The sequence below is a fragment of the Diceros bicornis genome, chromosome 13, assembly GCF_020826845.1.
Source record: "Diceros bicornis minor isolate mBicDic1 chromosome 13, mDicBic1.mat.cur, whole genome shotgun sequence".
Taxonomy (NCBI): domain Eukaryota; kingdom Metazoa; phylum Chordata; class Mammalia; order Perissodactyla; family Rhinocerotidae; genus Diceros; species Diceros bicornis.
The window spans coordinates 39,263,027-39,287,319 of NC_080752.1; the positions used below are offsets into that span (position 1 = coordinate 39,263,027).

General features: G+C 56.5%; 3 protein-coding genes across 5 annotated transcripts; all 3 read left to right on the top strand.

Moving 5' to 3' along the window:
* Positions 1–1,547: 1,547 nt before the first annotated feature.
* On the top strand, positions 1,548–4,326 carry C1QA (complement C1q A chain). Of its 2 annotated transcripts, none has more exons than XM_058552045.1 (3): positions 1,548–1,594; positions 2,506–2,675; positions 3,733–4,326. In XM_058552045.1, exons 2-3 carry the CDS (start codon positions 2,513–2,515, stop codon positions 4,305–4,307), a joined length of 738 nt encoding a protein of 245 aa, XP_058408028.1. In that variant the 5' UTR covers positions 1,548–1,594; positions 2,506–2,512; the 3' UTR covers positions 4,308–4,326. The 2 variants fall into 2 exon arrangements, with proteins under 2 accessions (XP_058408028.1, XP_058408029.1); XM_058552046.1 differs by lacking the exon at positions 1,548–1,594 and adding an exon at positions 1,666–1,752.
* Positions 4,327–7,920: 3,594 nt separating this feature from the next.
* C1QC (complement C1q C chain) lies at positions 7,921–12,475 on the top strand. 2 transcript variants are annotated; one of them, XM_058552048.1, is made up of 3 exons: positions 7,921–8,052; positions 8,332–8,525; positions 11,626–12,475. In XM_058552048.1, exons 2-3 carry the CDS (start codon positions 8,345–8,347, stop codon positions 12,180–12,182), a joined length of 738 nt encoding a protein of 245 aa, XP_058408031.1. In that variant the 5' UTR covers positions 7,921–8,052; positions 8,332–8,344; the 3' UTR covers positions 12,183–12,475. The 2 variants fall into 2 exon arrangements, with proteins under 2 accessions (XP_058408031.1, XP_058408030.1); XM_058552047.1 differs by having other exon boundaries at positions 7,944–8,029.
* A 3,982-nt stretch (positions 12,476–16,457) lies between these two features.
* C1QB (complement C1q B chain) lies at positions 16,458–22,964 on the top strand. The gene is made up of 3 exons (XM_058552050.1): positions 16,458–16,573; positions 20,867–21,076; positions 22,251–22,964. The coding sequence occupies exons 2-3, from the start codon at positions 20,890–20,892 to the stop codon at positions 22,823–22,825; spliced, it is 762 nt and encodes a 253-aa protein (XP_058408033.1). The 5' UTR covers positions 16,458–16,573; positions 20,867–20,889; the 3' UTR covers positions 22,826–22,964.
* The last annotated feature ends 1,329 nt before the right edge of the window (positions 22,965–24,293 follow it).

Consider the following 24,293-nt stretch of genomic DNA (forward strand, 5'->3'; position numbering starts at 1 on the left):
TGTGTATTGGATGCCACGCAAGATTGCAACCAAAAAAGAAGTCCCAAAGGCTTGAGAACCCTAGCCCTAGCCCATCCTCATCCGCCCATGTACAACAGCCCTCCTTTTTCTCCTCCTCCTCTTCCTCTCCTCCTCCCTCTGGCAAAATTCTCAGGAAAAAAACATGGTCATGGGAAGACGCAGAAAGACATGGTCAGCCCAGGCCTGAACACGTTGGTCTCCAGCCTGGGAGAGAGTCACTCAATCTAAAGAAAAGCATTCGGTGCCGGCCCGGTGTGTAGCAGTTAAGTTGGTGCGCTCTGCTTCGGTGGCCCTGGGGTTCGCAGGTTCGGATCCCGGCCGTGGACCAACGCACAGCTTGGCAAGCCATGCTGTGGCAGCGTCCCATATAACATGGAGGAAGATGGCACGGATGTTAGCCAGGGCCAGTCTTCCTCAGCAAAAAGAGGAGGCTTGGCAACAGAAGTTAGCTCAGGGCTGATCTTCCTCGCAAAAAAAAAAAAAAAAAATGAAATCATGGGGCCAGCCAGGTGGCATAGCGGTTAAGTGCACGCTCCGCTGCGGCAGCCCAGGGTTTGCAGGTTCGGATCCCGGGCGCGCACAGACGCACTGCTTGTCAAGCCATGCTATGGCGGCGTCCCATGTAAAGCGGAGGAAGATGGGCATGGATGGTAGCCCAGGGCCAGTCTTCGTCAGCAAAAAGAGGAGGATTGGCAACGGATGTTAGCTCAGGACTAATCTTCCTCACCAAAAAAAAAATAGAGAGAGAAACGTGTTCTCAGGGCCCAAGTTGGCAATGAGGAGGGATCTGTGGGGTAAGGTAGTGAGCGCCCCGTCAGTGAGAGTGAGTAAGGCTAGATGATCCATAGAGACGTTAACAGCAGTTATCTAGATGGTAGAATTCATGGGCTTTTGTCTCTCTTTTTTTTATGTTGATAAAAGCTAATTATTAAGCATTCATCATGTGCCAAGGGTTTCGTATTGTGTATCATGTCATTAAAACTTTATAATAATCGAATGAAGTGAATCTATTGTTCCCAATTTATGAATAAGGAAACGGAAGCCCCAGGAGGTTAAGTGTCTTTCTAAGGACTGCAACTCGGAAGTGGCAGGTCTGGAAAGCTGATTACTGACCTTCTCGTTACCACCACACTTCTCTTTCTTGGTGCTTTCCCGTATTTTCCAAGGTTTTGACAATGAATACATGTTGCTCTCACAATCATAAAAAAGTCTTACAAGCTACTCATTTTAAAAAGGGTTCCTTCCGCCCTGAGGTTCTAAGCTTCCCTGGTTCTCACAGCCTCCCCCCCAGCACCCCGTCCGCCACCCCCATCCTTGCCGACTCCCGCCTTGCTGTCCCCGCCCCACACCAGCTGGGGCTGGGGCAGGATGTCCCAGTCTTGCTGACGTCTGCTCAAAATGCCCCTGGCGGGCTCTGGCCCCTGGGGCGATGGCGGGGCGGCCCGGAGAAGGAGAAGGGGAAGTGCGAGGGGATGTGAAACTTGGCCACAGCCCAGCACCGCCCCTGCTGGGTGTCGCACAGGGGTCCCTGGGTGGAGGGCCGGAGCACCCAGTCGAGTTGACAACCCGGCAGGTGAGTCCAGCGTCTGAGAGGGAGGGGGCTGTGAAGGTCAGGGAACCTGAACTGGCCTAGGAGGCTGGACGATGGAGGCAGAGAGGGAGAGAGAGTACGCTAGCTGGTTCTCTGCCGGGACGGGGTTTGGTGGGGCACCGAGCCGGGACCCAGAATGAGTGAGTGGGGGGACCTGGACTCCTTGGGCTTGGGGGAGGGTGGGAGGTGTTTCCACAGACCCATCAACTCTAACCAGAGTTCCTGGGTCCTGGCCCCCCAAACACAAGAAGCTGGGAAAAGGCTGGGAGTGTCGGAGCCCGGCAGCGGAGTTCCAGAGAGGGGACAGTGGGTGACCGTCAGCCGTCTGTCCTCCGCTGGGTGCTGAAAGGGGCCGAGTGTGCAGAGCAATGAGCAGATGTGTTGTGTCAGTGTTTGTGAACTGCTGCGTGTATGCACAGCTCTGCCATCTGGGTGAGAGAGTGTTAATTAAATAAGGAGCAGGCTCTCAATAAATGTTTGTTCAGTGGAATTGATCCTCTGTGGGAGTATATGCGTGTGTGTGTCCAGCTGCAGCACTGATGGAGTCTACTTGGGTGTCAGTTTGCGTGTCCAGGAGTGTGGAGTGGATTTTTGAGTTCACTTACTGTGTTGTGTAGGTGTGTGGCTGAGAGGCCGTGTTTGTGTGTCTGTGTGTGTAACTGTATGGGTGTGTTCAGTTGCATGTAGGCATCTGTGTGAGTTTGTGGTTTCATGTATCCGTGTGGGGTCCCTGGAGCCGGATGGAGGGTGGACATCAAAGGTCCTCGAGGGGGTGTGTGTGCGTTGGAGGTGGGAGGATGTCTATGTATCATCGTGTGGGGGGATTCAAGTGTGTAAGTTGGGTGTGCGTGAGCGTGTGATGCCCAGCCCGGACCTGCCCCGTGTCTCCACAGTGGCATCATGGCAGCCCCCTGGAACTGGATGATGGTCGGCGTGCTGGCCGTATCCCTGGCCTCTACGGTGACCCAGGAAGTCTGCCGAGCACCGAACGGGAAGGACGGGGTCCCAGGAATACCTGGCCGACCCGGGTGGCCAGGCCTCAAGGGGGAGCAAGGAGAGCCGGGTAAGCGCCTCCCCCTGGACCCCAGCCCCTCATCCCTTGGCCCGGCCTGGCCTCCAGGGTGGAGACTTGGGGCTGGCGCCTAGAAGCAGGAGTCCACCTGGACCCCACGTGAAGCCCCTCCAGTCTGCGCTTGGCCCCAGGAGCGGGGGGCACCTAGCCCTCCCCTGGGTCGTGTCCCGGCCCCCAGGCTTCTCCGTACCCTCCTACTGCCTGGGTCCTCCTCTAGCTTCGGCCTCCTCTTCCTCCTCTGGAGAATGGATCGTGGCAAGCTGTAAATATGAAAGGTCCCAGAGCAGAGCCTAGGCCTCGGTCGTGTTCAGTTACCAGAACGATTAATGCCCCAGGCTTTACACTCAGGAGCCGTTGAATTGCTGTGTGACCTCGAGCAAGTTACTGACCCTCTCTGAGACTCAGTTTCCTCATCTGTGAAATGAAGAAATAACCCTACCTGGTGCAAAGACAGGGGTCAATTAATGGCACCTATCCTTTTTGCTTCCTTCCAGCCCCCGCCCCCGACCATGTCCCTGCTTCCCCCTTCACCTTCAGGTTTCAGAAACTCTCATATTCTAGAAAAAAATGCTGGGGATGAAGGAAAAGGGAGGAGGACATGGCCAGATGAGAAAGGAAAGTCTCACGTAATCTCCCCGAATCTCCAGTCCATAGCAGACCAAACAGATCTGCAGAGACATTTGCAACAATTTGCATCTGGGTGTCCCACATGGACTCCCTGGACCCGAAGGAGTCAGGGTCAGTGGCCTGGCGGGTGTGGAACACACGGCCGTGGGCAGGATCACAGTGGAGGAGCCAGTGTCCTGCTTTTCCCAGAACCTGACACGGTCCCAAGTGCCTGTTCACAATTCTTTCCATTTTATAAAGAAGCTGAGGCTCAGAGAGGTTGAGACATTTGCCCAAGGTCACACAGCCAGTCAGAATCAATGTCTTGAAAGCCTGGGCACACCCCTATCCTCTATCCCACAGCAGTTCGGGGCCCCAGGTGTCTCCCTGAGGACTGGCAGACCTCAGACTGTTACTCTGCATCTGGCCTTTCTCTCTACAGGGGCCCCCGGCATCCGGACAGGTGTCCAAGGCCTTAAAGGAGACCAAGGGGAGCCTGGGCCCCCTGGAAGCCCTGGCAACATGGGCTACCCGGGGCCCGGCGGCCCCCTGGGGACCCCCGGCGTCCCAGGACTGAAGGGCATCAAGGGCAACCCAGGGAACTTGAAGGACCAGTCACGGCCGGCCTTCTCGGCCGTGAGGCGGAACCCGCCGCTGGGCGGCAACGTGGTCATCTTTGACACGGTCATCACCAACCAGGAGAACCGCTACCAGAGCAACTCGGGCCGCTTCGTCTGCTCCGTGCCCGGCTACTACTACTTCACCTTCCAGGTGGTGTCCAAGTGGGACATCTGCCTGTCCATCGTGGCCTCCGGGAAAGACCAGGTCCAGCGCTCCTTGGGCTTCTGCGACACCAACAGCAGGGGCATCTTCCAGGTGGCGTCCGGGGGCACCGTGCTCCAGCTGCAGCAAGGAGACCAGGTCTGGATCGAAAAAGACCCCAATAAGGGCCGCATTTACCAGGGTTCCGAGGCGGACAGCATCTTCAGCGGTTTCCTCATCTTCCCGTCCACCTGAGCAGGGGACGGACCCCTCCCCCCCCCCCCCCCCCCCCGGCCTCATCTGCTTCCTGCCGTGTGACCCCGGCCCACTCACGCCACCTCTCTGGCGTCTACGCTCTGCTCTGTAAAGTGGGGGCGCTGCTGCTTCAGCTGCCTGAAGGGAGATCCGTTTCTTAGACCCCTTCCTGGAATAAACACCTGAGCCCATGTCTGCTGATCCTGAGCTTCACTGGCTTCCCCGGGCAGTGGGAGGGGGCATTAGAGTGACAGCAAGTATTGAGTGCTCACAAGGCAGGCCCGTATTTAGTATTTTACAGTATGCATTTAGCAGGTCCCGGGAGCCTCGTCTGCCTGGGTTCAGATCCTGGGGCCACTATTTACCAGCTGGCGGATCTGCGCATGTTACGTAACTCCAGTGAATCTGTTTCCTTATCTGTAAAGTGGGAATGGTGACGGCACCGGCCTCAATGGGTTGTTGGGAGGATTAAATGCCTTAATATATGAAAATTGCAGAGCAGTGCCTGGTTCATAGTCAGGGCTTATAAGTTTTGGCTATTGTTACATTTTGTTTAATCTTTACCATCGAGCTCTGAGGTGGCTGTTACGACCCTATTGTACAGATAATGAAACTGAGGCTGAGGGTTCAGGGCAGACATAAAGCCCGAGGTCAGCGCTTAAGGAGAGGAGCTGGGATTTGACGCCAAGTCTTACTGATGCCCAAGCCTGTGTGTTTAACTGCTGCCCTCCCAGCCGCCACAGCACATGCCTGACAGATGACATGCGTGCTTCCCAACCCTGAACCAGAAAGGCAGGGGCAGGGCTGGGAGAGGGGGAGCCATCCGCCCAAGGGCACCCAGCCATCCTCCCCGAAGCCAGGTCTTTGACTCCAGCCCTGGGCTTCCACCCAGGCAGGCAGGGAGGCTGGGGCTGCTGCCTGCTGGGCATCCCGCCTGCGCAGGGGCCTGGGAGGGTCTGGAATGTTCGTGGTGCGTTCTCAGGTCCCATTTAGCCCGTCCGGGTGCTGCTCAGAAGCAAGAAGCTCCACTGCATCCTTTGTAGGTGAGGAAAATGAGGAGGCTGGAAGTTTAGCCCTGAAAGTGTCCAACGCCCTGTGCGTGTTCCCAGAGAAGCCGGTTTTATCTCTGTGCTGCACACACGCACACGTGAACACACGCACAATCTACACATGTACACCACACACGCACACACACCTCCCTCGAGATGCACGTGAACCCACATTCCTGGACGGAGACTTGTCCACTCTCCGCTGAGACAGGGGCACAGTGGTGCCCTCCCTCAGCGCACACCCACTGCCTTAGACACGCCTATGCACAGCCCTGGACACACACTAGGTACGCCTTCAAACCCACAGACACACTTGGGGATGCCTCAGGCACCCGAGTGCCCCCATCAGCCATCAGTACTCTCACACACACACACCGGGGGACATGTGTCCCAGACACAGCCCCGACACGCAGGTGTGCACCACCTCCCCTCCCTCCAACACGCACCTGCCTTAGAAACGTTCTCTCACACGTTGGCCTCCAGACACACTCGCACTCCCTCAGGGCCAACTTCCGAGACACAGGGACCGTCTCTCTCGTCTACTAACCAACACATGAGCAGCCTCGAGTCCTTACGCACACACCCCACCTCTGACACACTCAGGACCCTCTCCTGGGGCTGCCCTGCCCAGCCCGTCAGCAGCCTTTGGGGTCAGGAAGAAGAGAGTGAGCCCTCTGCAGCCCCAGGGCAGGGCTGGACCCCTCGCGGCCCCTCAGCCCCCTCTGGGTCTCCGCTCTGCCCAGAACACACCCCACAGACTGTGAAAAGAAACAGGTCTTGGGGCACCCCCTGTGTGCTGGATGTTCATGGCCATGGATGCATTTAATTCCAGCAAAATCGGTGAGGACACTGAGGCTCAGGGAAAGGAGACATCTACCCTCCCAGAAAGTGGCAGGGCCTAGACTCAAACCACGTCTGTCTGACCCCAAAGAGGAGGGCTCCTTTCCTTGCAATTGGACTCAACGAAAATGTCAGGGGGAGAGGCCCTGTAAGTGGCAGGAGAGGCCAGGCTATAGAAACGGGGGGTGAGGGAGTGCAGCACTGCTCCTTCCCCCAAATTCCACCCACCCCGACCCCTGTGCCAAGGCAAGTCTCTGGCCCCTCCGGGAGGAGGCAAAGGAGCCTGAGAGGAGCTGGGCCCGGCGGGCGGGGCAGGGGAGGGCTGAGCGCGGGCCAAGGCTGCCACCTGCTGGACACGCCAGGCCCAAGAGCGAACACCACAAGGACAGAAGATGGGAGCCCGGGGCGCCATGGGGCCGGTCACCCACCACCGCACTATGCTGTGCCCTGATTCTGCTCTTCCCAGCCCTCCACCTGCTGGGGGCTCCCAGGGCCACAGGCATTCACATCCTTGCTCTCGTCCCACGCTCTGCAGCCCTGTGCCACAGGGTGGAGGCACAGATGGGGAGACTGAGGCCCTGAGGGTCACTCAGCGAGGCAGGGGCAGGGCTCTGAACTCCTGCTCACGCCCAGCATGGGGCTAGCATTGCGTCTGCTGAGCCCTCACCACCGCCATGCATGGGAGCTGCTGGAACCCCCACTTACAGAGGACATCAAATCACTCACCCCAAGTGACATAGGGGCCAGGAGTGGGGTTGGGATTGGAACCCTCTGCTGCTCACCCCTTTTCTCCCCGGAATCTTGTATGAGGACAAGAGGAAGAGAAGAGGGGCCTCTCTCAGCTCTGCCAGCCTGGCCCCAACTGGCAACCCCTCACGAGCCATAATCGCCTCCAAGACCAGAGGCAGGGGCCTGGGGGTGGAGGTGAGGGAGGAGGCGCTGGCAGGGAAGATGGGATCATCAAGGGAAACCAGGGGCCCCAGCAAAGGAAGAGGTGCCAACATGCAAAGCTTGCCCACCCTATACATATGGGAAGACTGAGGCCTAGAGAGGCCAGGGGATTGCTGAAGGCCTCAGGACAGGGGAGCGGCAGGGCTGGAAGCAGACCCCGAGGCTGCTGACTCGGTAACCAGAGCAGCTTGTGCACCACAGCACTGCCTGCTGTCAAAGCTTGCCCATCCCCAGTGTCCACCCCCAAGTGCTGCAAATGGGATGTGGCATATGGAAGTTTCTAGAATAAAGCCTGCCACTTGACAAGTGCGTGTGAGGCTTGTTTCTGGGGGCAGCTAAGCAGAGGGGTGAGAAGAAGGCTTTGGACCCCAAGAACCACTCACTGTGTGACTTTGGATTTCCCCCCCTTAGCCTCAGTTTCCTTATCTGTCATGAGGGGATGTTAACTCCCTTCTAGGGGTGTTGTGAAACAACTGAGTCTCGGGGACAGTGGGTGCTAACAAACACAGATAGACACTAGATGGGCTGAACTTGACCCCAGGGGAACTCTGCCCAGAAGGCTTGTGTACACACATACCCCCTTCCCCAGATCCGGAGCAGCAGCCATTTCCTCATTTCAGACACTCATGACCCGGGGTGGGGGGACACAGGGGTGTCACTGTGGTCAGCCTGGCTCAACACCCAAAGAAAGTGTCAAGTCAGGAAAAATTATGGGAAAGGGGATGTGGGACTGGGGGGAGGGCGAAGGAGAGGAGGGGGCCGCCCAGCCTGCTCTGGGCCGTCCCTGCTGGGGCCACTCCGGCACGGTGTCCTCCTGCCTGGGAGAGGGGAAGCAGACCTGAGGACATCTCTGTGACCAGACCAGAAACCTCCCACCCCCAGGTGAGGCCAAGACCCCTTCCCAGGTGAGATCAAATGGCAATTTTCCCCCTGCTGCCTTCCTGAGACGTGGTCCCAGGACAGCTTGATTTGTGAGAGGAAGGAGGGCAACTCTCCCCACTGAGCCGGGGGCCTGGGCTCGAAGGGGACGCCCGATTCTCCATCCATCGTGTGGTCCCAAGGGGTGTGGGGCCTGAGGAAGGGAGGCAGGATCCCGAGGGCTGAGGAGGACCGGCCCTGGGGAGTGAGAGGGTGAGGAGGATGGGCGAGGGGCTGGGTGGCAACTCAGCTCTCTCTCCACCCAGCTCCTTCCCCAGGATGGATGTGGGGTCCAGCTCCCGGAGCCCCCTCGGACTAAAAATCCTGCTGCTTCTGCTGGCGCTGCTGGTGGGGGGGCAGGCCAGCACAGACTGCAACGGGATCCCGGGGATGCCGGGCATGCCCGGGGCGCCAGGGAAGGATGGGCACGATGGACTGCCGGGGCCCAAGGGTGAGCCAGGTGAGTCTGCCGGCCTGGTGGGGAGGGGGCCCCGAGGGCCTGGGGGGCAGGGGTCGGAGTGTCCATCTGGGGCTGACCTGGGGGATGAGGGCCTGCAACTTGATGGCAAGAAGTGCGATCCCTCCCGCCACACCTGCTCCCAGGGCAGAGTCCAACTCACAGCAAGTCCAGTCCCTCCGTCCCCAGGGCCCAGGCCTCCCCAGCTCACCTCTCCGCTCCTCAGTTTCCTCATCTGATAACAGGGAGGGAATAAGGTGGCAGGAAGGGTCGCGGGAGATGACCCACATGAAGACTTTGATAAACTCTCACATGCTAGGTGACTATTTATTACAACCCTCCGCTACTAGCCCTGTAACATGGACCCTGGCGGAAGGTGGCCCCCGCCGTGAATATACACAATGCCAGACGCCCAGGGTCCAAGTCCCAGCCCTACCACCTCCCACCGTGCGAACTTGCGCAAGTGACTTAACCTTGCAGGGCCTCAGTTTCCTCATCTATAAAACGGGGAGATGGTATCCCTCCTGCACAGGGGTGCCATGATGATTAAATGCATTTAAATATAAAGTAGTTCTGAGCACGTGGTAGGTACCGGATAAGTGCAGGCTGTGTGGTTGCTATTGCTATTGTTGTTGTTTTTATCGGAGATCTGTGCTCACCTTCCTGCCAAGGATTCTGGGTGGTCGGAGGGGTGGGGAGTGAGAAGTCGGGATCACAGCCACAGACCCTTCAGCAGGAGAGTCCTGGGCAAGCCATGGTGTGAGCGAAGGGGGCTGAGGACGTGAATGGGGGCTGTGCTGGGTGAGAGCTGGAATCTGGGGGTCCCTTGGCTGAGCAGGTGTGGATCTGGGGGGCGGAGCATGTCTGGAGCGGGCGTGGGTAAGGCTGGGTGGATTGGGCAGAGGTGATGGGGTGCAGAGACAGTGGGCGGGGGAGGCCAGGTGAGAGGAGTGTCCTTAGGAATTTCCCCACTGTCACCTCCCCTCCCAGCAATAGAGTCGAATTTTGCCAACATTCCAGAAGGAATTCTCTGACTCAGGGTGAGCCGAATGAGGCCCCCAGGTCTGCTTTTCTCGGGACCCTGTCCTTCACAGCTGCGTCTGGCCATCACACTGCCCCGGGGGCTGATGGGCATCAGTTTTCGAGCTCCTGCTTTGTGCCAGGCACAGTTCCAAATGCTCTGCACATATTGATCTCATGGGGTAGATAAAATTAACTCTGTTTTACAAATGAGAAAACTGAGGCCAAAGTCCTTTGAAGAAGTAACTTACTCCCATTTTACAAATGTCAAAGCTGAGGTTCAGAGAGACTGAGCAACTTGCCCGAAGCCACACAGTGGAATCCTGTCCAACTCCAAAGGCCATGCCCTTAATCACTTCCCCCTACTGCCTCTCAGGCCCCATCCCCACTGCTGTGTCCTGCTGCTCCCAACTGGTGGCAGAAGGACATCCCGGAGGACAAGACAGCCCTGCTCAGCATGACAGGCATCACAGGGACCCGCCACTCTGAGCACCTCCTATGAGGCATCTGGCACGTGCCTTCTCCCACCCCACTCTTCCCGTGGCTCTGTGGGATCCCTTGTCTCAACTGGGAAAACAGGCTCAGAGAGGGGAGGTCGCCTGCCCGGGGTCACACAGCCGAAGCCTAGGCCTGCTGGGTCCTGAACCCCCACTCCTAACCCTGGAACCTAAAAGGCTCACAAGCCATAGAGGGGCTGTCACAAATAGGTCTGCACAGACACCCACCCCTAAGAAAGTGAGAGGAGGAAGCAGCCACAAGGGCCAGCAGGGGTGGTCAGAGAGGGCTTCCTGGAAGAGGAGACTAGAGCCAGGCCCTAAAAGATGAGTATGGTTTGGACAAGGGGAGAAGAACCTCATAGAGACTCAGATAATTAGGGTAGTAACAAGAATCAGACACTCCGACAGGGACTCAGCCAGACATCACTTCGAGTCCTAACTCCACCTCCTACTGGCTGCCTGGCCTTGGGCAGGTCTGGCCTCAGTTTCCCCATCTGTAACATGAGGGAAATTGAACCAGGCCAGCCTTTCATAAGGCGCCAAAGTGAGCTGAGCAGGGCTGGGGGAGCTGGAAGGAGCAGCCCTCTTAAGAGGGTGGCTTCTCTTTGGCTTCATCCGGTGGCTCCCAGGTGCTAAGCTGGCCTAGGATGCTTCCATCTCAGGAACGGACATAGGTTTTGTGGGGCTCTGAAGCTTATCGAATGTTGACGGTCCCCTTTAAGAAAAATAATACAGACTCATGGATACATGGATTGCGGGGGGGTGGTTATACAAATCTACACACGTGACAAAATTGTGCTCGAGCATGTCAGCTAGACCTCTGTGTGTTGTTACATGAAAGTCAGTTTCCTGGGTTGGATGTTGTTCTCAGTTATGCAAGACGTGCCGTCGGGAAAACTAGGTGGAGGGTACAAGACCTCCTTGTTCTCTTTTTTTTTTTTTTTTGCAACTTCCTAGGAATCTAGAATTATTTCAACATAAAAAGTTGAAAACAATTGGAAATATACAATTAGGCAAAGAGCCTTGAAGGGGCCAGTGCAAGTTAATGGGGCCTGTAGCTTAAGTTTCATGAGCTTCCCAGGAAATCTGCCTCTGACCAATCTTTCGATTTTTGTCAAGAAAAACTAAGACGCTAGGCTTTTAGGTGAGGTCTGAATTTGTTAATGTTGGGCCCTAAAAAGAAAGTTTAAAAACATCGTGCAGGCCAAACAGAAGGAATCTGAGGCCACGTGCTGTCTGTGGGCTGATAGACGTGGCCTCTGGCATGCTTTCTAAGATCCCGCCCAGCTCTGACCCCTCCTCAGCTGGCTAGTCCTACCCTCTCCATCACGAATGTGGAAACTGAGGCCAAGAGACAGGGGAGGGGCTTAGCCAGGGTCAGAGGGCAAGTCCGCAGGGAGGCAGGACCTGAACCAGGATCTCCCTCCCCTCTTGGTCCCTGCACACTGCTCCCAGGTGAGTAGGCCATCTGGGGAAGAAGGTGCTGGAAACCAAACTCCCGTAGTGTGTCCCCCGGAGGACAGCCCCAGGCTGCTTCTCTCCTGTCCCCTGCCCTGTCACTTCCTTTCCGCCTGCTCTCTCCCCAGGAATCCCAGCTATCCCCGGGACTCGAGGACCCAAGGGTCAGAAGGGAGAACCCGGCGCACCCGGCCATCCAGGGAAAAATGGCCCCATGGGAGCCGCTGGGATGGCGGGCGTCCCCGGCCTCATGGGCCCCCCCGGGGAGCCGGGCGAGGAGGGCAGGTACAAGCAGAAGTACCAGTCGGTGTTCACGGTCACGCGGCAGACGTCCCAGTACCCCGCGGCCAACAGCCTGGTCAAGTTCAACACGGTGGTCACCAACCCGCAGGGGCACTACGACACGAGCACGGGCAAGTTCACCTGCAAGGTCCCCGGCCTCTATTACTTTGTCCACCACACGTCGCAGACGGCCAACCTGTGCGTGCAGCTGTTCCGCAGCGGCGTCAAGGTGACCACCTTCTGCGACCACATGTCCAACAGCAAGCAGGTCAGCTCGGGCGGGGTGCTGCTGCGGCTGCAGGTGGGCGAGGAGGTGTGGCTGGCCGTCAACGACTACAACGGCATGGTGGGCACCGAGGGCTCCGACAGCGTCTTCTCCGGCTTCCTGCTCTTCCCCGACTAGGCGGGCTCCAGCCCCCGGCCGCCCCGCCTCCCTCAGGTTCCCTGCACGAACCCACCCTGCCGGCCATGCCAGCCAGTCTCTGTATTCTCACTCAGCCCATTCTCCCCACCTGACGGACTCCTCCTCCAGGAAGCCTGCCCTGATCACCCTGCCCCATGAGTCCTCTCCCTCCTCTGAGCTCCTTCCGGAGTCACTGCGTTGACACTTAACCGACACCTCTGGTACTGTCCTTAGCGTTTTCCAAGGCTTGGAAGAGGCAGGGAGATATATAAATAAAGAGTTAAATCAATTAATATGCATGCCTCAGATTCCTCGCTGCCAACTCCTGGAAGAAGCAGGTGTCTTCATCAACATCACACCTGCCGCGGCCGTCTGTGGGCTCTCAGACAGGGCGTCTAGTTGGGGCTCAGGAAAGGTGGGTGCCATGTTGAGCCACTCGGCACCATTGGGCCCCCAGGGGCCGTCCGCCGTCACCTGTTTGGTGAGAGGCACTGCTGCCGTTAAAGGTATCCGTGCTCACAGGCGAACGGGAGTGTGTTTGAATTCCCAGACCTGTGTGGAGCGATGCTGAAGTTCAGGACCACCTGTCACAGGAGGGGTCTGGGCCCAGGGAAGCCCAACGTAGACACAGGCCACATGTGCAATGAATTTGTGCCAAATTAATGAGTGAACTGGGGTGAACAAATGAATGAATAAGTGAGTAAATGAGTGAATAAAAGCAGAATAAATGAGTGAATTTAAAAAATCACAATAGCTACCATTTATTGAGCACTTACTATGCACCAGGCATTACGCTAACCCATGTCTTGCGTCATTGAATATTTATAGCCCCGCTCAGAGATGGGCAGGAATGGATGAGAGAGTCTGTCTCCTGGAGGTCTGATTCGCCCCGAGTAACTGACAGGCTCGGGGAGCCCCCAGGAGGTCGTCTGACACCACTGCTGCCCACCCGCTGTCAGGGTTTCACCATGAGGGTCCAGACAGTTGGGCCCCGCTGCCCCAATCCTTGCTGGGGGACCAGGAGGCTGGCTATGAGCTGCAGCACTTTCCCTGTGGCAGCCACGAGAAGGGGTTGACAGTCCAGGTTCGAAAAGATAAAAAGTGTAGGTTTCCTGTGCAGACAGTGGGGCCAGGCCCAGAGCCCAGGGAGACCCGAGGCTCACTCAGGCCTGAGAGAACCTGGCCCGGCCTGGCTGGGATCTCAGTTTGGTTCCACGAGGCCCGCGGAGCTCATGGAGGCACGGGCCAACAGAGGTGGGCTGTCAGAGCAGTGGCTCGAGCCCAGCTCTCCACCCACCTCCATCCACTTCTGCTCCCTTGTTCCTGAGAGGAGCTGTTTCACACCTCCGTGCCTCTGCCCATGATGTCCCTTCATCCTGTGGGGTCCCCACTCCACTCTCACAAATCCTCCATCCACCCAGATAATACACACTCAACTGTCAGGCGCCAACACAAAAGTCACCTCCTCCATGAAGCCTTCCCTGATTCTCACCCTCCCACAGTTCCTTCCACAGTCTTGGACCACAAACTCTGGACTCTTTAGAGCTCAAGTTCTCATATCTGGTAGTACAACAAAATTCTCTGCAGATTTATTTACAAAACAGATTTCTGGACCCAAGTCTGTCTTATAAAGTTTTGGGGAGGACGGGGCGGGGGGTGAGTAGGCAGTTGGCCCGGTGAAGCAAATGCCCGTGGTCCACCAACTGGCTTTCCCGCACTTGTTTCCTTACAGATCTGCCTTCCTCACTGGCCTCTGAGCATCCTTGAGGCCAGGCCGCTTTGATGCATGCCTGGCACACAGTAGGGGCGTGGGAGATGTGTCGGGGGGAAGGAAGAAGAGATAGACACACACGTCCACACACACACTCACACTCACACACAATCACTGAGAGCAAGAACAGAGGCAAGGGCCGAGGAACCCAGCCTGGCTCACGGGTGCCTCTGGCAGGGACAGGGCCGGGGTCACAGGGCCGCTCCATCCACCATTCGGCGGTCCGCACAGCGATGCCCCAAGTGACATGTCCTTCTTCTCATTTCTCTTTTGTTTAAAAATCAATACCCCGTTCATGTAGGCCACAGTGTCAGATCAGAAACCTGTGCTTTGGAAATGACAATTTTTATGCCATTTTTATTTTCCGTAATTGTTTTCTTGTTCTCTCTTCGTCAGGAGAGACGGGCCTTTGAAAATACCAGCTTGTCTCTGGGCTGAGGGGAGCCGGGCGAGGGTTTTTAAGGGGGGCAGGCGAGGAGGGGTGGAGGGCAACAGGAACTAGAATGGGACACCCCAAGCTGCAAGGAATCTCTCCGACCATGGGACGTTGAGGGGTTTTGGGTTTCTTTTCCACCTTTTGTAGGGATCGTCCTCTCTCTATCAGGGATGCCAGTCAGCAATTTTGTGGGTACACAGACCAGCTGGCTCCCACTCAGGGGCCAAGGCCCAGAGACCCCTAGCCCCTGCTCCCTAATCCAGGCCTCCCCCTAGTCCAAATGTGGCTCCCGTGCGCCCAGGCTCCAAGAAATCTGTCTTCTCTTCATGGAAATCATACTGTTCCCAGGTTCGCATTAGGTGTCCACCGAGGGCTGGCACTTAGCTAGGCCCTCCCCGGACATGCACGGTTCCCTCACTGGCCCCCATAACAACCCCAGGAGGGGGTGCCCTAGCCCCCAATTCATATAGGGGACACAGAGGTCAATAAATGTACCTGAGGCCACACAGCTCGAACGAGGTAGAGCTGGGCTTCAGACTCAGCGTGGGGCTGATGCCAAAGCCCGTGCCCTCTCCTCCTTCCTGCTGCTTCCTGTTCCTAGGCTCGCGCTGCTTCCACCCAAGTTCAAGCCCATTTTCTCCCATTCCCGTGGCCACTGAAGAATTAGAGGCCCAGGGCCACACGGCCTCAGGAGCCCTCAGACGGACCCCTGGACCTGCTCAGAGCCCACTGCCTTCTCCTCCCCCCAGGCCTGGGCCCCTTGGGTCTATAGTCGGCTGAGCCCAGAGACCCTTCGGTTTGATCAAACTGGTCTCCTCTTTCCCTTCAGCACTGCAGGCAACACTTCATTTCCATCAGGCGGCGTCCACAAGCCCAGCGATTTTCCATCTCCAAGCACAGCTGTCAGAGGGCCCTGCTGACCCACGGCAGCTCCCGGTGCTGGGCGACAACTCTCCCTGAGAGGGCCACGGAGCCTTAGCCGCAGCCTCGCTAAGGGGCTGACGTCCGGCTCCGAATCCTGCATCTGCCTCTTGCACGAGGTGTGGGTTCCAGCAGTCATTCCTTTATTGTGACATGTATCACAGGAGCAGTGAAACCGTTGTGTCATTAACACAAGTCTCCTCCAGTGGAAGAGATGCTCCACGGGGCAGGAACCACAGCTGATCTGCTTGTGGCTGTCTCTCCAGGGCCTAGCACACAGAGATATTTATTCACCATAAATATCTGTTGCATGACGACTCTCTGCCCCCTGGGCCTCAGTTTCCTCATACGTGAAATGAGCGGGATGGGCCTGGTGACCTGCAAGCCCTGACTGAGCGTGACTCCAGGATCAACAAGCAACAGGCCCCTGCCCGTGCCTGTTACTGTCATCAGCTTCAAGCCTTGCTGGAAGTAGAGGAAGGGACATAAATAAATAATGCCCACGTTTTAAATTCATTTTTCATGATTAGATTATGTTCTGAGAACAGGGAAAGAGCAGGAGTGCCATACGAGAAGAAAGCAGAAGAGACGAGCCCAGAAAGGGGAAGCCTGGGACGTGGCATGATGTTAACAATTAGCATGTACCCTGCACTTCACAGTTTACCCTCCTCTTTCTCCTCCACCGTCCCATCTGAGCCCCCAGCGCCCTGTACGATCTGCAGAGCAGGTGCAATTACGGTCCCATCGTAAAGCAGGGAAAATTGGGGCTCCCTTGAGCTCCCTTGGCTGCTAAGTGGCGGAGCCAGAACGCGAATCAAGGCTTCTACTCCAAATCCAGCGCTCAGGCGCCAGGCCGGCCACGTTTTCATTTCATTGAGGAACACCCCGCTCCCCGTAGAAGACCGTGAGAGCAGGGCCCTTGGCAGTGAGCCACCAGCTGGGGACATCTCCCAGGACAGCCTTTCTCCCCACAGCTGCTGAGCCGGCGAAACCAAACTCACCACCCACCCACCCTATTTACAGTAAACCCCTCCAGACTGCAGAAACGGGACCTGAAACTGCCTGAGGGCAGCAGGACAGGGTACAAGTGGGGTGACGGGGAGGGGGGCCAGCCTGCGGGGCCCCTGGGTGGGAACTGCCAGGGGAAGGCCCTTCCTGTCTCCGGGGAATGGAACTTCCGCTTTGGACTGAGAGCAGCAGGCTCTTGGCTCCTAGTCCCACTGCTGCCCAGCCCAGAAGCATCACAGGAGGCCGAGTTCCCAGGTGAGGATGGGGTCGGCGCCTGGGGGGACTTGCCAGCAGGGCCAATACGGTGGAGGGTGATGATTCCCAAAGTGTAGGCCTTGCATCCCCCGCCTCAGAGCCACCTGGGGTGTTGAACAGTGAGGGTTCCTGGGCCCAATCCCAGACCTTGGGAATCAAACTCTCTGGGGGTGAGCTTGGGGGTCTGCTGGTACCTGGGGCCCCAGGTGATAGGGAGACAGCCTAAAATGGGAGCCACCAGCATGAGGGCTTTGGGGTCACCGAGACTGGAGCTGAGTCCTGCTTCTGCCTCTTAGGTGCTGGTGATTTGGGCCAAGTCACATATCCTCTCTGAGCCTGGACCCTCTCTGGGGATAATAGAACCTTTCAGGGGTGCTGTGAGCCCCAAAAGAGATCAAACTTAGCCAGTGCTCAGCACACTATCTGGTTCAAAATATGTCAGAGGCAGAGGTGAAATGAGAACGCAGGTCCCCCTCCACCCAGCCCAGCATTTCTCCAACACCTGCCTTCTCTTAGTTCCTCGCAGTCTGCTAAGAAGGCTCAGCTTGACTTTCAAGGAAGTAACTTGACTTGCAGGCAGAATTGTGACTAGCTATTAGTCCTAAGAGAACTCAAAAACGTTCGTCAAGGAGGAGTGGGATCAGGCACTGTGCTGGGGACCTCCTTCCTTTTAGGTTCCATCTCATTTAACCCTCTGGCAGCCCTGTCAGGTAGAAATGAACTTTGCCAAAGAGGCTCAGAGAGGTTAAGGCACTTGCCTGAGGTCATGCAGCAACGTAGCAGCATAGGCGAGGGGGATTCGAGGTCAAGTTGGCCTGACTCCAAGCGAGGGGAAAAGGGACTGTTGCGGCTGGAAGGAGATGGAAGGGTCGGTGATGTGGGGAAAGACGTGAGGAGTAAGGCTGCTGGGGGTGACGGAGGGAGAAGGCAGGGGCGGTCAGACCTGACGAGTTTTAAGTCCTTGCCCAAGTCTAAGACTCGGCAGCCCCTGAAATGGGCCAGAACCCAGATCTTCCCACTCCCCCCACCTCACCTCCTGCTTCCCAAAGAAATCTAAGTCTCATCATCGGTCAGGATGCTCCCCCCAACCCCCGGCAGCCGGTCAGAGCTCTCCACTCCTGGGCTGCCTCTGCCTGAGACCCCCTCTTTCTGAGCCCAATCTCCCAAAGGACCAGATCCTTTTTTACTTTTCCAACCATCTTCCATCATGTCCCGAAACTTGGGGATTCTTGGAGGATGGTGATAACTAAAAAAATAGCTAATATTCATTAAGCATTTCCAACATGCCGGACTCTGTCGTAAGCCCTAACTCGTCTGTCCTCCCAACAACCCTACCAGGTAGAGATTAGCATTATCTCCATTTTATAGAAGGGGACCAGAGAGGAGAGTCCAGAGAGGAGAGGTGACCAGCCCAAGTCCTTAGCTAGGAAGTGGCAGAGGTTTGGACCCTGGCAGCACCGCTTTCCTTATGACGCTCTGGGCCTCTCACCACCGGGGAATGTCTGCTGCCTAACGATAGCAGCAGTAACAGTAATGATAAAAGCTTTGCCAGGCCCCGCACCCTGCCCTGCTCCAAGTGTAGCCCGTGCTTGAGCTCCTCTGCCAGGCTGTCGGGCTCCAAAGCCGTGTTTTACCCACCAGGTGGAACGACCTCGATGTAGCCCCCCGTGAGTTTCCAGGTTGAGTGGGAGTGGGTTTGAATTCCAGCCGCGCGGGGGCTGTGTGACCTTGATCGACCTTCTCTCCCTCTCTGATCCCCAGTTTCCTTTCTGTAAAACGAGAAAGCAGGGGTGCTCTCTCCGGGAGTTGTCATAAGGACCAAATTAAATGAGATAATGGCACGCAAAGCATTTGGGACAGAGCCTGGCACCTGCTAAGTGCCCAACGCATGGGTTATTCAACTTGTCAAACTGTCATCTTGTGAAACCTCCAGCAAGAGTGGGAACTGATGCTTACTCAAAGTTAATCGGGAGCAGCCCCTGAGCCACCACTCTTGGGAGCACGACAGAGCCTACGCCGGTCACCTGTGGCCCTGCCCACACCCGTCTCTGTAGCCCTGCTGTCCTTGGTGCCCACCACAGGTTCTGGCATAACTCGGGGGTCTGGGCAGTAAGTGGGTTAGGGCTAGACTGAGAGGCTGAGGCCGATTTTCTGAGCTCAGGAGCCAAAAATCAGCCGGCTGTTCTGGTCTCAGGAAGGCCTCCACATGCCAGATTCCGGGCTGGCACAGCCCGCATGAGGCAGAGAGGGCAGGGGTTTGGCCACAGTTCTGCCGTTCACCAACTTGCCAGGTAACTTGGGGCAGGTTGCTTTCTAATGTTGGAGCCTCAGTTTCCCCGTCTGCAAGATGGGGAAATAATCACAACCCGCTTCCCCACAGCGCTGTGAGGATCAGACAGCAGCAGCAACGAGGCTGAACAAGAGCTTGGAATTCCATGACTCTTTCCCAGCCGTGGCCCCTCCTGGATCCTCAGCTGTCCTGGGAGGTGGGCAGGGACCACTCTGCTCTCCTATTTTAAGAGCAGAAAACATCTCAGCCTCTGTGGGCTGAAGGGGTATGAGGGAAGGCTTCCTGGAGGAGAAAGCCTTTGACCTGAGCCTTGAAGGATGGGGAGAATTTGGATCTGGGCAAAGCTGGAGCAGCTGCCTTGGCAGGTAATGAGATGCCCATCACTGACAAGGTGCAAGCCATGGATGGAAAAGTCCTTGGCAGAGATGTTATTGAGGAGACTTAACAGTAGACTGAGGGTTCCTCAAAAAGTTAAACATAGAATGACCAAAAATAGGTATTCAAACAAATCCTTGTACGTGAATGTTCATAGCAGCATTATTCACAATAGCCAAAAGGTGAAACTTCCCAAATGCCCACTAATAATGAATGGATAAACAAATCATAATATGTCCATACAATGGAATATTATTCAGCCATAAAAAGGAATGAAGTACTGATACGTGTTACAACGTAGATGAACCTCAAAAACATGAAGGTAAATGAAATAAGCCAGGCACAAAAGGTCACATATTGTGTGATTCCATTTATACAAAATATCTAGAATAGGTAAATCCACAGAGTCAGAAAGCAGATTAGCGGTTGTCAGGGGCTGAAGGGGGAAGTGGGATTGAGTACTGCTTCATGAGTACAGGGTGTAAGTCTGGGATGATGAAAATGTTTGGGAACCAGAGAGAGGCGGTGGTTGCACAATATCGCAAATGCTAAGTGCCACTGAAATGTTTGCTTTAAAATGGTTAATTTATGTTATATGAATGTTGCCTCAATTGAAAAAAAAGAACAGGCTAAGGGTTGGACTAGATGAATTTTCAGGTCCCTTCTGTCCTGAGAATTGATGCCACGGGGCACTGGCCCTGCTGACCAGCTCAAGACAGCCGAGGGCTTCTTCCTTGTTCTCGGGGATTAAGACGGGGCCAGCACCGCCCTCTCACCAGGCCCACAGCCTTTGGAGGGACCTGAGAATATTCCGCCAGAAGGGATGGCCTGGCATGCTTGGCAGGGACACTGGCTTCAGTGCCACACAGGCCTGGGTTCAAGTCCCAGCTGCAGTCCTTCCTGTGTGACCCTGAGCAAGTGACTGGGCCTCTCTGAGCCTCAGTCTCCTCTTCGGTGTAGAAATAACAGCTTCGCCCATGCAGGGCTGCTCTGAGGATATAAAATGGCCCACTTGGAAGCAGCCGGGGCGTCCTGAATTCAGAAGCTCTAATGAATGAGAACACTTGCAATAAAATCCAAAACCCGCACACCACAGCCATCAAGGCCCCGACCTCCGGTCACTTGGCCCCCTCACTCCCCTCTGGCCACACTTGCCTCCCTGCTGGTCCTCAACACTCCAGGCTGTGTCCCACCTCCAGGCCTTGGCCTCCGCTGTCCTTTCCTCCTGGAACATCCTTGCCCCAGCCTTTTCTGAATCTTAGCTCTCAGCCTACACATCACTTCTCAGCGACCCCTCCCCTGTCTAGCAAACTTTCCCGGTGGGAGGACTTCCCCCACAAAACCAGCCACCTCCCACCCCAGCCAGTTACTCTGCCTCGGGTACACTTTCATTTCTATAAGACAGCACGCAGCACGGTCTCTAACTCCTCGTTTGTCTTCTCCTAGGCTGTCGGCTTCACGAAGGCAGAGGACATGTCTGTCTTGCTCATCACTGTGTCCCCCGCACTCAGAGCAGGGTCGGTGGCTAGCACACCCTCGGTGAACACGTGAACAAATGAAGGAATGAATGAACAAGCGCGAGGAGTCTCCCCGGTAGTAACCTGGCCCATCTTCTTGTCCCCCCGCAGGAAGCAGCTGAGACAGTGCAGAGATGAAGACCCTGATAGGCAGCATCGTGGCGATGCTGCTGCTGCTGCTGCTGCTCCTGGGTCTACTGGACGTCTCCCAGGCCCAGGGCAGCTGCCCTGGGTACCGGGGCATTCCTGGCATCCCAGGCATCCCGGGGGCGCCTGGCTCTGACGGCAAACCTGGGATCCCGGGGATAAAGGGAGAGAAAGGTACTGCGGGCTTTGGGGACACACTCATGTCACTCAACAAGGCCCCATCTCCTGCCTCCCAGGTCACAGTTGCCCCCCCTTAGAGATTGCAAAAGCACTTGCAAATCCACCAGCTTGCTGAGCCCTCGCAATAAGTTTGCAAAGAGGGAATTCTGATCCCCATTTTACAGACGGGAAAACTGATGTCCAGAAGGACTACTGACTTGCCCAAGGGAGCCCAGTAAACGTTGAGGCCAAGAACAGACCACAGCTCTCTTACCACTAAATCCAGGTATAGAGGGGACTCCACTGCGGCCATGCGGTCCTGGGTTACCTCTAGGACAAGCGGCTGCACCTCTCTGAATTGCTACTTTCTCACGTGTAAGATGGAGACGATGATACTTTTGCGGGGTTGTCGCAGGGTTCAAATGACACTTCTCACTGTGAAAACCCTCCTGCAAAATGCAGTTCATTTATTCATTTCGCCATAGCCAACACTCTCCTCATTTAATCCTCACGATCCCACAAAATACCATCATCCTCATTTCACAGATGAGGAAGCTGAGCCTTGGAGAATGTGACTCAGTCAAGGTGACACAACTAATGATGGTAGATGTGGCGTGAGAAGCACATCTGTCTGTCCCCTGAGCCCATGTTCTCAGCCACTATACTCTGCCACTCTACTGGAAAAGAGAGTTCTCTTGTGTTGTGCCAAACCAGGAGGTTGTGGCTGCTCTGAGTGGTGGAGTGAGAAGGATCCTAAGGCCCACTTCCAGGGTCAGCAAGAAAGAATGCCGCGATTGATTAAGGATGTCTGCCATGGGAGAGCGAGTGGAGAGAGGCAGCACGTGGGCCAAGAATGTATAATCCCTGCTCCAGGCTTACACCCAAACAAGGGTGCCTGTATGAGCTGGGGTGAGCTCATACATTCCTTAGGGAGACACTGCTCCCCACCCCCTGGGCGTCTGTCCCCACTGCCGTCAAGCACATCAGACTCGGAAAGCTGGGCTGGAAGGAGACTCAGAGGCCCTCTCTGACCCCCCTCCTCTTCTTCACAGATGGTAAGCTGAGGCCCAGAGAGGAGGGGACCTGCCCGAGGCCACACAGCCAGGCTCCCTGCTTCCAGCCCAGGGCTTCCTCCTTGGGTTCTCAGTGATCGCTGGTCGCCTCATCTCTCTTGTCTCTGCTTTCCCAGGGCTGCCAGGGCTAGCAGGAGACCATGGCGAGTTCGGACAGAAGGGGGAACCAGGGACACCTGGGACGCCAGGAAAAGTCGGCCCCAAGGGCCCCGTTGGCCCCAAAGGTTCCCCAGGGCCCCCTGGAGCCCGTGGGCCCAAGGGCGAATCGGGAGACTACAAGGCCACACAAAAAATCGCCTTCTCTGCCACGCGGACCATCAACAGCCCCCTGCGGAAGGACCAGGCCATCCGCTTCGACCACGTGATCACCAACGAGAACCAGAACTACGAGCCTCGCAGCGGCAAGTTCACCTGCAGGGTTCCCGGCCTCTACTACTTCACCTACCACGCCAGCTCGCGGGGAAACCTGTGCGTGAACCTCGTCCGCGGCCGCGAGCGCATGCAGAAGGTGGCCACCTTCTGCGACTTTGTCCACAGCACCTTCCAGGTCACCACGGGCAGCATAGTCCTCAAGCTGGAAGTCGGGGAGAGCGTCTTCCTGCAGGCCACCGACAGGAACTCCCTGCTGGGCATCGAAGGCGCCAACAGCATCTTCTCTGGGTTCCTGCTCTTCCCGGACACGGAGGCCTGACCTGTGGGGCTGCCTCACCCCCTCCCCACCCGCTCCGCCGCCAGCACTGCTCACTCTACCCCAGCACCGCCCCCACCCAGCCACAGCGCACAGCAGGGCTCCATGGGCGTTGCTGAACGAATGCGTCAATAAACTCCTCAAGGCCAAGGGACACTGGTCTGATTCAACTCTGTGTCCAGCACCTAGCACACAGCAGGCGCTCAGCAATGCTGCTTGAATGCTGGCTGAATGACTAAACAATGAATGAATGAATGAATGAATGAATGACTTCTGAAAATAGAAACTCTCCCTAATCGGAGGTGATCAGAGGGTCAGACTCTATGTCCAGCCCTCTGACAGCCACACAGTGGGAGACAGGGTGAGAACACCATCTACTGAGCACCTACTGTGCTCCAAGCCCTGGGCTGGACCCTTTCCTTGTTCTCTCATTAGTCCTCACACTCATCCTTGGCGATAGGTTGCATCGTGCCCAGTTTACAGGGGAGAAGACTGAGGATCAGAGGGATAAAGGGATTGTCCTTGATCCCACAGCAGAGCTGGGATTCAAAGGCAGGTCTGCCCACTGACGACCTGAGACCTCTTTCAAGGCAACATGTCTAGGCCAGCCCCCAAATGAGCTTTCTGCTTGTAACTTCATAAACGCCCACCCAAGGGATAGAGGGGTCCGCCTTGGTTGACCTTGGATCCGAGACCCTTCCCCTTTTGATTCTCCCCATATGCTCTCCTTCCAATATCTTCCCAGCCTGGCACAAGCTCGGCCATCCAGTTAGAACAAATGTCACTCCCCTGCTCAGTAACCTTCCGTGGCTCCCCACTGTCCACTGGATATAGTCCCAGCCCACGAGCCTGGCCTTCAAGGCTCTCTATGGGTTGACCTCCCAGCCCCTCTCCTTCCTCTCCTGGAGGGAGAATATCTCTACCCAGACCAGCTGGGCCCTTTCTGTCCTCCAGGCAAGCGCACGCTTTCCTGCCTCGTGCCCTTACTCTCGCGCTCTCCCTCCCCTCTGCCTATCTAAGTCCTTGAAAACCTCATTCAAGCCGCACCTCCTCCCTGAAGCCGGGCCATCCCAGCCTCACAGCTCTCACCCCTCTGACCTCCTCCAACCCCATTTCTCACTTGTTCAGGGCTGAGCACGCACAACCTGCATCTGGCTTTTCACCCGTGCCCACACCATCCACCCACCAGGCCGTGAGCTCCTTCCCCTGCCCATCTCTGAACCCCGCAGAGCCCAAGATGCACAGCGGCCTCTCAATAAAGACTCGTTGCCTGAGGGGCCAAGACAGGCACAGGACCCGTCCAGAGTCCCAGCCCCGCACCTGCTCTCTGCAGCCCCTCCTACTAGCCTACGCCACCAAGACCGTCGACCAATCCTGGCCCGAGGTAGGAGGGGTTTAAGGCACTCCGGCCAATCACATAGCGTCATGGCGCCAGTCCAGCCTCCTGTTTGGCTGCCCTGTTTCTCAGGAC

What these genes read in the sequence shown, in the direction of transcription:
- C1QA (XM_058552045.1), top strand. Translation starts at nt 2,513, where the DNA reads ATGGCAGCCCCCTGGAACTGGATGATGGTCGGCGTGCTGGCCGTATCC. An exon ending in GGGGGAGCAAGGAGAGCCGG is followed by an intron (nt 2,676 to 3,732) that starts GTAAGCGCCTCC and finishes TTCTCTCTACAG; the next exon opens with GGGCCCCCGGCATCCGGACA.
- C1QC (XM_058552048.1), top strand. Translation starts at nt 8,345, where the DNA reads ATGGATGTGGGGTCCAGCTCCCGGAGCCCCCTCGGACTAAAAATCCTG. An exon ending in GGGGCCCAAGGGTGAGCCAG is followed by an intron (nt 8,526 to 11,625) that starts GTGAGTCTGCCG and finishes CTCTCTCCCCAG; the next exon opens with GAATCCCAGCTATCCCCGGG.
- C1QB (XM_058552050.1), top strand. Translation starts at nt 20,890, where the DNA reads ATGAAGACCCTGATAGGCAGCATCGTGGCGATGCTGCTGCTGCTGCTG. An exon ending in GGGGATAAAGGGAGAGAAAG is followed by an intron (nt 21,077 to 22,250) that starts GTACTGCGGGCT and finishes CTGCTTTCCCAG; the next exon opens with GGCTGCCAGGGCTAGCAGGA.